The sequence below is a fragment of the Artemia sp. Qi Xiang Cuo genome, chromosome 1 (assembly GCF_049724085.1).
Source record: "Artemia sp. Qi Xiang Cuo chromosome 1, ASM4972408v1, whole genome shotgun sequence".
NCBI lineage: Eukaryota > Metazoa > Arthropoda > Branchiopoda > Anostraca > Artemiidae > Artemia > Artemia sp. Qi Xiang Cuo.
In genome coordinates, this window is record NC_142794.1 from 96225146 (window position 1) to 96238057 (window position 12912).

At 37.5% G+C, this 12912-nt stretch overlaps 1 protein-coding gene across 1 annotated transcript in view; it reads left to right on the top strand.

Moving 5' to 3' along the window:
- The first annotated feature begins 3510 nt into the window (after window positions 1-3510).
- Window positions 3511-12912, top strand: part of LOC148956962 (uncharacterized) — a 104850-nt gene continuing 95448 nt past the window's right edge. The window contains exon 1 of the mRNA XM_089097025.1: window positions 3511-3789. Coding sequence (XP_088953151.1) covers window positions 3602-3789 — 188 coding nt within the window. The 5' untranslated portion in view covers window positions 3511-3601. The remainder of the gene's footprint in view (window positions 3790-12912) is intronic.

A 12912-nucleotide genomic window follows, 5' to 3' on the forward strand; every position in this document is an offset into this window, starting at 1 on the left:
AAATGTCTCTAACTGTTTCACCGAAATAATTGCCTAAAATAATAATTTGTTCTGAAAAGATATAATAAAGCCTTAAAAAGTATTATAATGGGGGACTCAGGAGGCATCGGGGCGCCGGGGGTCCTTTGCGGGTCCAGAGAAACTTTGCGGTCCGCTGGCGTCGTTGGGGGTTGGGGTGGGGGGATCGGAGCCCTTTGGGGGTTGTGGTAAGGGACCTCACAACCCTCTTAAAATGTCTTTAACTGTTTCACCGAAATAATTCCCTAAAATAATAATTTGTTCTGAAAAGATATAATAAAGCCTTAAAAAGTATTAGAATGGGGGACTCAGGAGGCATCGGGGGCGCCGGGGGTCCTTTGGGGGTCCAGAGAATCTTTGCTGTCCGGGGGCTTCCTTCGGGGTTGGGGGGGGGGGATCGGAGCCCTTTGGGGTTGTGGTAAGGGACCTCACAACACCGTTCAAATTGAACTTATGTATTATAACGACCACAGAGTTTCACCCTCAAGTCCTTTTCTAAAATCATCTCTTAAAATGTCTCTGACTGTTTCACCGAAATAATTCCCTAAAATAATAATTTGTTCTGAAAAGATATAATAAAGCCTTAAAAAGTATTATAATGGGGGACTCAGGAGGCATCGGGGCCCCGGGGGTCCTTTGAGGGCCCAGAGACCCTTGGCTGTCGGGGGGGTCCGTGTGGGGTTGGGGGGGGGGTATCGGAGCCCTTTGGGGTTGTGCTAAGGGACCTCACAACACTGTTAAAATGTCTCTAACTGTTTCACAGAAATAATTCCCTAAAATAATAATTTGTTCTGAAAAGATATAATAAAGCCTTAAAAAGTATTATAATGGAGGCTCAGGAGTCTTTGGGGCGCCGGGTGGTCACACAAAATCAGAAAAAATTTTCAATGTTCCTTTAGTACCTATGCAATTAGATTAAAAATGAAGATATTTCTGCAGAGTTTCAGGTAGCTATGGCTAAGTTTGCTAAAAGACCAGTTATTTTCTTGAGAAAACACACAAAATCAGAAAAAATAACTGAACCCCCCCGGGAACTGAACCCCGGGAGAACCGAACCCCAGTACACCTGAACCCCCCCTGTAACAGACCCCCGGGATCACTGAAACCCAGTACATCAGAACCTCCGAGCTACTCGACCCCATTTAAATAATCGCCGTGTAAATGAAACCGCATTTAACTGAATCCTCGTGGAACTCATCTCCCTCGAAACCATTTTTGACCATTTCTTGTAAATTTTTTTTATTTCTAAACTATTTAAAATTGAAAAAACTGTACAAATCCTCCCTTGTGTATTATACAATGCACTTTCACTCCGACTCCTCTGAAAAACTTTTAAGTCATTTCTTGTTAAAATTATACAATCACTAATTACCCCTTTTTTTCTCCACCTTCAAATGTTCCTTTAGTACCTACGCAATTAGATCACCCAGTTAACACTAAGATGTAAATTGAGTAAGCCTCTCGCAATAACGACGGGTTTTTTTTTTAATTGAGTACATTATAGCTTGGCAAGTTTTTTTAGAAAACTGACCAATCAAGTTATTATATTGGACTAACCACCAACTTTCTCTAATTAACTGACACACAAAAAATCAATGCCATAATAGAGAACATGTCTGCCAAGCCATGTAAAGTTCATTGTAATAGGCAAATGACCCTGATAAGGCATATTACGCAATCACTGGCTGGATCCATAGATGACTGACCCGTGGTAAGGCATATTACGCAATCACTGGCTGGATTCCCTATTGCCTTACTACTGATAGTCAAAGGTCATGGGCTATATAATGCTTATTTTTTCCAAATTATTGGTGGCAGCTGGCCCCCACCTTGATACGACGCCCCTGCCCCCTTACTCCCTAACGACTTCAATCGTTAAAGTATAATTGATTTAACCTATTTAGTTATATTATAAATCTTATTATGAAAAGCATTAAGTCCTATTTTCTTTTCAATAATTTCCCTTTTGATTCAGAAAATTATATGTAATGTATTCTTTTTTTCTAATGATTCCAATGAAATATCTTTTGGAACTTATAGATAAAAGAGAGTAAAAAACCTTAAATATGAAGAAAAAATTGACCTGAGCAAACGTTATGAAATAGGAAATATAGAACATATTTGCAATTTTGCGATTTAAGATTTGCCTATCATTTTGATGATAACGCTCTGAAGTTTTTATATATCAGATATGATGCGATATCGGAAGTTTCAAAAGGCTAATTTGGCACATATTGGGAGGTGAATGAATCTATGCATTATATCTTGAAAAATCACTAGATTTAGGAAAAAAAAACTAAAAATTCCTTAAAAATCCAGAAGACTTGTAAAAACCCCTAAGAATCCCCAAATCCCTATATGAAAAAGTTTGCCCCTAACAGACCTCAAAAATCCCCATTATAGGGGGAAAATCCCTAGAATGGAAACACTGCCTGCCGGTAACTGCCCGTGTTTTTTTATTAATTTAAAAAACCTTATCCACAAAACAGATTTTTTAAAGAAAACTAGAGAGCTCCATTAAGGCAAAAAATAAGCAGAAATAAAATCAAATAATCTTCCAAGCGTAAAACTACTACAAATCACCATTAATAAATGAATTAAACTCAAAACGAACCGAAATTACAACAAATGACCGAGTCAAACACAAAACGAGCATAAATTAAGATGAATAGGCTGACTAACCCCATACCTTCTCAAAACCAGAACGTAATTTATAGTTTATGAAAAAAAATGACAGTGGATTGTCAGTTTAATATACACATACAGACATTTATTCCTTTAAAGTATTAATAATTTTTCATATATTAAAGTAAAAAAAAATAAAAATGTATTTAAAGAATTTTAAATATTTTTCTTATCTTTTTAGAAAAATCTTTTATTCTTATGGAGAAGATGCTGCTTGATTTGTTGTGTTGTTCTAAGCATTCAATTTTTGGGACAGAGTGGGAGGCTAGGAAAGGTTGTTTGAGACCGGGCATATAAATATTACTGTAAAATTCCGTACTGTTTTAGCTTACCGTACGTTTTCAATATTCTTTGTAAAATACACCCTGTTCTTATATTCTGGGAGTTCTATCCCCCACCTAAAAATTAATTTTTATAAGTGGTCCTAGCCCAAGGTTGTCACAAAAGACTTACAATTGATTGTACTTTCAACTAAAGTTTCTCAACTTCCTTTGTCAATCAAGTTAGAGTGCGTAATTTCTATATACTTTAGTTTCACAAACCAAGACCATTTTTGTTAAGATAAACACTTCAGCATAGTTCTATGCGATTTTTATGCAAATTACACAGACAAGTTGAGCTATACAGAATGCGTATTCGGCGAGTATGCACTAATTAGTCGGCAAAAAAAAGTTGTACGCCTTTTGCATTCATAAACAACCCGACTTGAAGGCCAAAAACCCTGGGTGGTGTTCCTATGTAAGGGTTATCCAATGGGCAGCGATTCCTACTCTCATACATACCTTTGTGGTCAGTAAGCTGCAAAATTTAAGGTAGATGTAACTATTTTAAACGGTAGTGATGTTGAATAAGATAGATTTTGTAGCCTATGTGAATGTATGTCTAAAACTGGATTTCAATGGATGCAAAATTTGAATTTAAATATATCAGCTATACTGAACTAGATATAGAAGAGAATTATCGACGAGTCCCGGTTATTCTCACAGATGAGAAGAGGCTTTTATCTGGTCGAACAAATAATGGTTCCACTTATAAAGCGATTTCTGGTATTCAATTCCAGAAAACAGGGGTCTCAAAGGAAAACACGTAAGGAGGTTCTCTTTTATTCTTTGAAATAAGGACTTTAGGCTATTCGCGGAATGGGTACTTATGTATTATAGCGAACCCCCTCAAGCAGTAAAGTTATGTTATTTCTAATTAAATATACATAAATATGATTAAAATATAATACTCTAGTAACAAAATTAGGGAAATTACAACACAGAATTATGGAAAGCAGGCCCCCAGAACTCGTTATATTGAATACCTAACCTATTCAAAATACCAACTCTGTATATTAAATATTTAATTAAAATATGCTTATATAGTATATTATCTCACTGTGCCTAAGCTAATTATCTGCGAATGCAGACGGAGAAACCAGTTTTACGTAGACAGATCAGGTCAAAATTCTTGAGTGGGGTCGTTATAATACATAAGTGCCGTGGAGTGGGAAGGGGAGTGGGCTTAGCTTTCCAATATTTATTTCGGTAAGTATCTAGTTCATAACCATATCTAAAGGAATCGTGCGAATGAAACAAAATAGTACCAATATATTCCTTAGTTTAGTCTCTTTCCAAATTTCATGGTTACCTTTCGGGCACTACACCCTACCCCCTTGGTGGTCCCAAATATAGCCCTAAATAATATATTTCCCCTTTTTTTTCACCTCTTGATGCTTCGCATCATTTTTTAAACAGATAGCTTCATTCTTGAGCCGTCAACAGCACTAGACCGGTGACTGTAATAGAGTTGAGTTGGACACAAAATGTGAACACAAAGTTTTTTGAAAGGGAGATGATATTTGAGCGAGATAAAACTATATTTGAAAACAAAGAATAGGCAAATTTGAATTTATCATGATAATCATAGGCAGGGCAATAGAAAAGCTTAATTAAAGAGCAAAGTGGGCTCCTTCTTATTTATTTATTCTTCTTTTTTTATCAAGGTATTTCGGAGGAATACCAAGATAATTTCAGAAGCGATTGATTCCATAGGAAAGTAAAAGTTTTAGTGCCCTTTTTAAGCACACACAGATAGACATAAACACACAGACAAACACTCACACACAGACAAATACCCAAGCACAGCACACACACACACACACACACACACACACACACACACACACACACAGACACACACAAACACACAAACAAACACAGACAAAAAGACACACACACATACAAACACTCACACCCTCACACACTCTCACCCTCACTCACTCTCTCTCTCTCTCTATCTCTCTCTCTCTCTCTCACACACTTTCACACACTCACATACACACACAAATACAAACACACATACAGATATACACACATACATATATATACATACATATATAGACACACACACACACACACATTCAGACATACAGACATACAGACATACAGACATACAGACATGCAGACATACAGACATGCACACACACAGACATGCAGACACACAGACACACAGACACAGACACAGACACACAGACAGACAAAGACACACACAGACACAGACAGAGACAGACAGACGCAGACACAGACAGACACAGACACAGACAGATGCAGACACAGACAGACACAGACAGACTCAGACACACACAGACACAGACAGACACAGACACAGACAGACACAGACAGACACAGACAGACACACGACAGATACACACACACATATACACACGCACGCACACACAGACACATACATACACATACATACTCACGCACTTACACACATACATACACGCACTTATGCATACACTCTCTCACCCACACCCACTCACCAACACTCACGCCCTCCCGCACACCCCCCCACCCCCACCCACCCCCCCCCCCCCACCCCCCCACACCCACTCCCACACACACACACACACACACACACACACACACACACACACACACACACACACACACACACACACACACACACACACACACACACACACACACACACACACACACACACACACACACACACACACACACACACACACACACACAGACCCCCACACAACAACACAGACACAGTGACAGAGACAGACACACACTCACACAGACAGACAGAGACACACACACACACGACCCACACACACACAGACACACAGACACACAGACAAACAGACTCTCAGTCTCTCTGTCTCTCAGTCTCACAGAGTCTCTGTCACTCAGTCTCTCTGTCACACTGACACTCAGTCACACACCAACACAGCCACCGACCGACACACAGACAGACACGCAGACATGCAGACATGCAGACATGCAGATATGCAGACATGCAGATATGCAGACATGCAGACATGCAGACATGCAGATATGCAGACATGCAGATATGCAGACATGCAGACATGCAGACATACAGACATACAGACATACAGCCATGCAGACATGCAGACATGCAGACATGCAGACATGCAGACATACAGACACAGACACACAGACACACAGACACAGACACAGACAGACACAGACGCAAACACAGACAGACGCAGACACAGACAGACGCAGACACAGACAGATACAGACACAGACAGATACAGACACACACAGACACACACACAGACAGACAGACAGACATACACAGACAGACACAGACACAAACACAGATAGACACAGACACACACAGACACACAGACACACACACACACACACATATATATATATATATATATATATATATATATATATATATATATATATATATATATATATATATATATATATATATATATATATATATATATATATATATATATATATATATATATATATATATATATATATATATATATATATATATATATATATATATATATATATATATATATATATATATATATTTAAAATTATATTTTTAGCTATTAGATTTTTAGTGTGAACAACAATGGAATAAAACCTGATATATGGTAATTATAATGAAACGAAAAAACATAACGAAACAAAACGAAATATAACAGTCGACGAAAGTATGATGGTTTTATTGTTTTTATGGTAACCGGGCATTTTATACCCTGAAGGGGGCCTGCGCTGGAGGATTCCAAAGGCAATATCGGAATAACAAATGAATTGTACCATTCGAGGTGACTCTTGAGGACAAGGATATATTTTAGAGAAACACTTAAAAACTTAGAAAACTACTCCAAAGCAATCGAATTCTTCTTCGTTTCATTCCTAAGAGTATATCAGTTTACTTCCTTCCCCCCTCCCACCACTGGTGGATAAATATACTGCCCACTCTAATATTTTCCCATTGTGCTTTACAATATTTAATGGTAGACGCGAACATTTCACTATGGGAAACTCTGCTCTAGCGGTAAAGAAAAAAGTAGCGCAAGTGTAAAATATTAGGAAGAATATATACAAGTAGTCTGTATATCCTTATTTATACACATGGTGGGGGGGCGGGGGTAAGGCGACGTAAAGCTTGATGCCATTTCTGGGATGGAAAGTTAAGCATGGACGTAGAGAATAAAGTTAAAATTTGCTTGCCTAAAAACCTTGAATCAATAGTTAACATTCCCCCTTCCTGAATTTTCCCCTCCTATCCCCCTTAGTAAGTGAAAACTAAAAATAGAAGTGAAATTAGGGATAAGAAATCTTTAAATACAAAAAATTCTTGAGCTAAATTCTCTCATAAATTAGAGCTGCTGTTTATATTGACTTTAACAGTAAAAGTTAATGACACGAACAATTTTTTGGTAATTTCGAAGCTTGAAACCCGTGTCGTAATTTTGTAAAATTTCCTGTGTATGGGGGTGTGTGTGCAAAGTTGGAGCTGAATGTTCGAAGTTAAGAGAGAATGACAGTGAAAAATGAAAAATGAGTCATATAGTACCATAAAGGCAAAGATATGCTAAGTAAAGAAAATTACCCTGTTTCTGTGGATGCTTTAATTACGCAAGCCTGTCTTAGTTTTGACAATATTTTCGAAGATGCTAAATTTCAGCTGGAAGCGGGGGAAATGGGGTCTGGGGGCAGTCCATCCGGCCTAAAATAAAATTACCTCCCCGCTTGAAATACTGATAAGTCTTTTTTTATTTTTATTTGATTCAAGATTAAAGGTGTACTAAAAGATCTGGATAGTAGATTAAAAGTTAGTTTGAAAATAATACTTATACCAAGTGATTTTTTAAGTTTGGCTCCATAGCGTCATTACAAAATACCATATGACACCTAAAATGAAGCCTTCTGTGCCATTATAGAGCGGAAAACCTTGTAACCAAAAGTAGTGCAACACTGAGATCTATAGAGTTCAAACCCCTTAAACGTTTGTTTACATCCCTTCTTTTGAATACTCCCCCATTCAGTCCCCTTACAAAGTAAAGAATAAACTACGATTTTCCAAAAAGAAGACTTTCATATGTATTGAGTAAATGTGTTTAAATTTGGTTCAGGAATAACAACAATGTCTATGCTTGTTTTGACAAATAAAAGGTAAATGCAAAAACTTTTTTGCAGGAAATTTGAAAACGAAACTCCTGAAAAACAGTGGTCTATCAAAATAAAATGTAGATCACCATTAGAATTACCATTGCTAAAATTCTTAACCAGAGGCTATAATATAAAGAGGCTATAATAATAGAATTTAAGATATAATCGAGGCTATAGAATAACTGATGCTATAATAACATAATAATAGAGGCTATAATATAATATTCAATATATAGCCTTCTCAGGCAAATATACGAAAATCATTTATGCATGAGATGGTAGCATGCTCATACTCTCATGGGGCTTAAAGTTAACGTGTTTTGGCACCCGCAATTTACCAGATAGCTTAGAATTTGGCTTGAGAATCAGCTACATAGAATATTTCAAGGGATGGAGAGAGGGACTCGTAAACCACCTTCGCCAAATTTTGATCATGGTCGTAAGTTGGCAAGGGATGGGGAGAGGGACTCGTAAACCACCTTCGCCAAATTTTGATCATGGTTTTAAGTTGGAAAGGGATGGGGAGAGGGACTCGTAAACCAACTTCGCCAAATTTTGATCATGGTCGTAAGTTGGCAAGGGATGGGGAGAGGGACTCGTAAACCACCTTCGCCAAATTTTGATCATGGTTTTAAGATGGAAAGGGATGGGGAGAGGGACTCGTAAACCATCTTCGCCAAATTTTGATCATGGTCTTAAGTTGGCAAGGGATGGGGAGAGCGACTTACAAACCACCCTCGACAAATTTTGATCAAATGGGTCTAGGGGAAAGGGGCGTGGGAGGGGGCTAGTTACCCTTCAGTCTTTTTGGTCACTTAAAAAGGGCATTAGAGCTTTTAATTTCCGTTCGGATCAGCTCTCTCCCAATCTTCTTGGACAAATGGTTCGATATGATCCCCTTTAGGAAAAAAAAACAGTAAATAAACACGGATCGATGATCTTTCTTTTAGCCAAAAATACAAAGTTCTACATTTTTGTAGATAAGAACTTAAAAGCTCTACGGGTGGGTTTTCTGATATGTTGAATATAATGGTCTTATTTTCATTAGAATACCTTCACTATTCGGGTGTGTTTACCCCCTATTTAAAAATCACAGTATAAAGATATATATCACACTATAATTTATATACTGTGTTTAAAATCGGGTAAATCTTCTCAGATTCGTAGCTTTTTATGGGTACCATTAGACTTAGTTATTTTAAAATGTTCGGAATATTCTTTTTTTTTATTAACAAATGGGTCATAAATAAAAACAACATACAAATCTCCATATAATGGTAACAAAACAAAACTGCATATAATACCAACAATATCAAAATAGGTCCCGACGCATATTAGCGTGTTTGGGATGACCCCAAATAAGGGAACACTTCAACTACTTATACACTAATACACTTCCTTGGGGAAATAAAACTCTCTGACTCCTCCTCCCCTCCCCCACCTCTACTAAACAATTAATTAACTTTCTAAGGATAATAATTTTTTTTTACAGGGAACTTAAAGGAATCCCACACTCATACTCTATGATTCATCATGCTTCCTTTCATATACCGACAATCACCTCAATCAACACACAAATAAATTTCTCTTTTAACACTCACAATTAGATCCCGGTGCCGCGCCGATGAGGGAAGACCGGCGGCGGCGGGGGAAAAAACAGCACGCCGCACCGTGACACCGGTAAGACGCCGGCGGCGCACCGCTGGTGAGATGTCGGCGGCGTGCTGCCAGCGCGATCAAATGTTGACCGCAAACATTAATGTTTTCATCAGTCTTTCTCAAATCACAGCTTCAATTTACAACAGATTCGAGCCTGTTCATGAGTTCAAACATTCACAAGTCGCTGGCTGGAAACTGGTCTTCTTCGTTGTTCATCAAGAGAAGTAGAAATCTGGTAGAAACGAAATGACTGTGGCGTTTCAAAACCCTTGCATAATACGAGTAGTTGAAGTATCTATTAGCTATGTATTCTTAACATAAATAATTATCAAAATTAGTAGTTTTTTTCATCGAGCATTACTGCATATAAAACTTCAAATACCGTGTCACAAAATTCGTCAGTTATCTGGGTAAAAACTTAGAATGTAATTTTGAACTTATAAGCTTAATTTTTTCGTAATGCCTTTTGCCTATGTCTGTTCTGTCACCTTTAAAACATTTTAAATGGGCGACTTTGATATTGATTTTTTTTTTTTTTTGCTCTTTTGGATTCCCAAAAACCCTTCTTGCATTAAAAACTGATTTTTAATAACAATTTAAAAAAATGCATTTTAAAGTTTTTTTGGCTTTTTTATAGAATATATGTCTTGTAGGATAAGGCTGAACTACTGCTTTTTTATCGCTTTTGGCTGCTCTTTTGGATATTATTCATTTTTTCTTTTGGGGATTCATTCCAAATTATAAACTGATAAGTAGAAAGCTATCTTATACTCGTGACAGTACAAAATTCGGTTATCAAAAGAATGCATCTCGTGACAGCACACCAAATATGGGCATAAAGTCCCTAGGGGAGATGGATTTCTGAGAACTTGATTGCGTAATCAAAGTGTGTCAATGACCTAAATTTCCAAGGTCGGGGTTGTTGTTGTTGTAAGTGCACGCTCTCAGCGAATGTCAAGGTCAATCGATCTGTTGTTGTTTGGCCACGTGTAATGACATGAGGGTGATTTACATAATCGGCGGGGGAGAATGTATTGATTTACGAAGGGGGAATTAAGAAACAAACATGGCTTCTTTGATCTTTAGGCTAACCTAACCTGAGAAATTGATTTACATAATCGCTAGGGGAATGTATTGATTCACGAAAGGGAAATCAAGAAACATTATGGCTTCTTTAATCTTAGGTCAGAGGGATAAACGTTCTTTAGGTCAGAGAGAAAAATTAATATTCTATTTTTAAATAGGGATTCATTGATCTTTAGTGTCAGGAATTAGAAATGATATCACTTGTTATCTTGGAATTAAGCGGGAGTCTAAAGAGAGAGAAATTCTATTTTTAAATACGGCTTCACTGAGCTTTAAGTCGGAGAGATAAATTGATATTCTAACGAAACCTTAATAGTGTAGCTAGGAACATTTATGAGATGAAGAGATTAAGGTAGGAAAGGGGTTCCTAGAAATTTGAAATGTGAAAGCACAGAGATGCCAAAAACAAAAGGAACATGCTGAGATTACGTTTAGGGATTATTTGGGTGAAACGGTTTTAGACATTTTAGTGAATTATTTCGGCGAAACAGTTAGAGACATTTTAAAAGATGATTTTAGAAAAGGTTTTAGAAGAGGTTTTGATTGTGGTCGTTATAGTAAACAAGTTCTATTTGAACAGTGTCGTGAGGTCCTCTACCCCAACCCCAAAGGGCCCCGATCGCCCTACCCCGACCCAAAGGGCTCCGATCCCCATACCCCAATCCCGAAGGAACCCCCCGGTCCCCAAAGGTTCCCCGGGCTCCCAAAGGGCCCCCCAGACCCCCAAAGGCCCTCCCCGGGCTCCGGCTTTTGTTGATGTATGTTGTCTGAAACCTATGATTTGGGGTGTATGGGTTGCTATTTTTGACTTTTCTGAGTTGGATTTCTTAGTCTTTCATAGGTATGTGTTGTCTGAAACCTATGATTTGGGATGGCTGGTTTGCTATTTTGACTTTTCTGAGCTGAATTTCATAGCCTTCCATACGTGTGTGTTGTCAAAAGCCTATGATTTAGGAGTTTTAGTTTGCCTTTTGGTCCCTTTAGTGACTTATGCCTGTGTCTCTCATTTGTGTGTGTGGTCAATAACTCCGTTCTTGGGAATAATTCTTATTCTTCTCCATTATTTACGGAGATATGCATCAATAATACGCCAAAGTTTTATGTCTTAAGAAAATTATGATTAGGGAAATTTAAAATACTATTTAGTGCTTTTCTGAGCTAGATTTCTTAGTCCCTCATAGGTGTTTGTTGTCTGAAACCTATAGTTTGGGATGAGTAGTTTGATATTTTAGACTTTTCAGAGCTAAAATTCTTAGCATTTCATGGGTGTTTGTTTTCTCAAACCTTTTGGTGGGGATGAGTAGTTTGCTTTTGGACTTTTCAGAGCTGGATTTCTTAGCCTTTCGTGGGTGTGTATTGACTAAAAATTATGATTTTGGATATGTAAATTACTATTTCGGGCTTTTCTAAGTTAGATTTCTTAGTCTTTCGTTGGTGTGTGTTGTCTGAAACCTATGATTTGGGATTTGTAGTTTTGCTTTTTGGACTTTTCAGAGCTAGGATTCTTAGTCCATCATAGGTGTTTTTTGTCTGTAACCTATAGTTTGGGATGAGTAGTTTGCTATTTCAGGCTTTTCTGATCTAAGGTTTCTGAGTATTTCGTAGGTGTGTGTTGTCTGAAACTTATGACTTGAGGTGTCTAATTTTATATTTCATGCCTTTCTGAGCTAAGGTTTCATAGTATTTCGTAGGTGAATTTTGTCTGAAACTTATGATTTGGGATATGTAAATTACTATTTCAGGCTTTTCTAAGTTAGATTTCTTAGTCTTTCGTTGGTGTGTGTTGACTGAAACCTATGATTTGGGATATATGGTTCTTAGTCTTTCATTGATGTGTGTTGTCTGGAACCTATGATTTGTTATTTTTTTTGTTGCATTTTTGTCTTTTCAAAGCTAGAATTATTAGTCCCTGCTTTGTGTTTGGTGTCTGAAACCTATTGTTTGATATGTGTAGTTTGCTATTACAGGCTTTTCAGATACAAGGTTTCCCAGTATTTCGTACGTTTGTGTT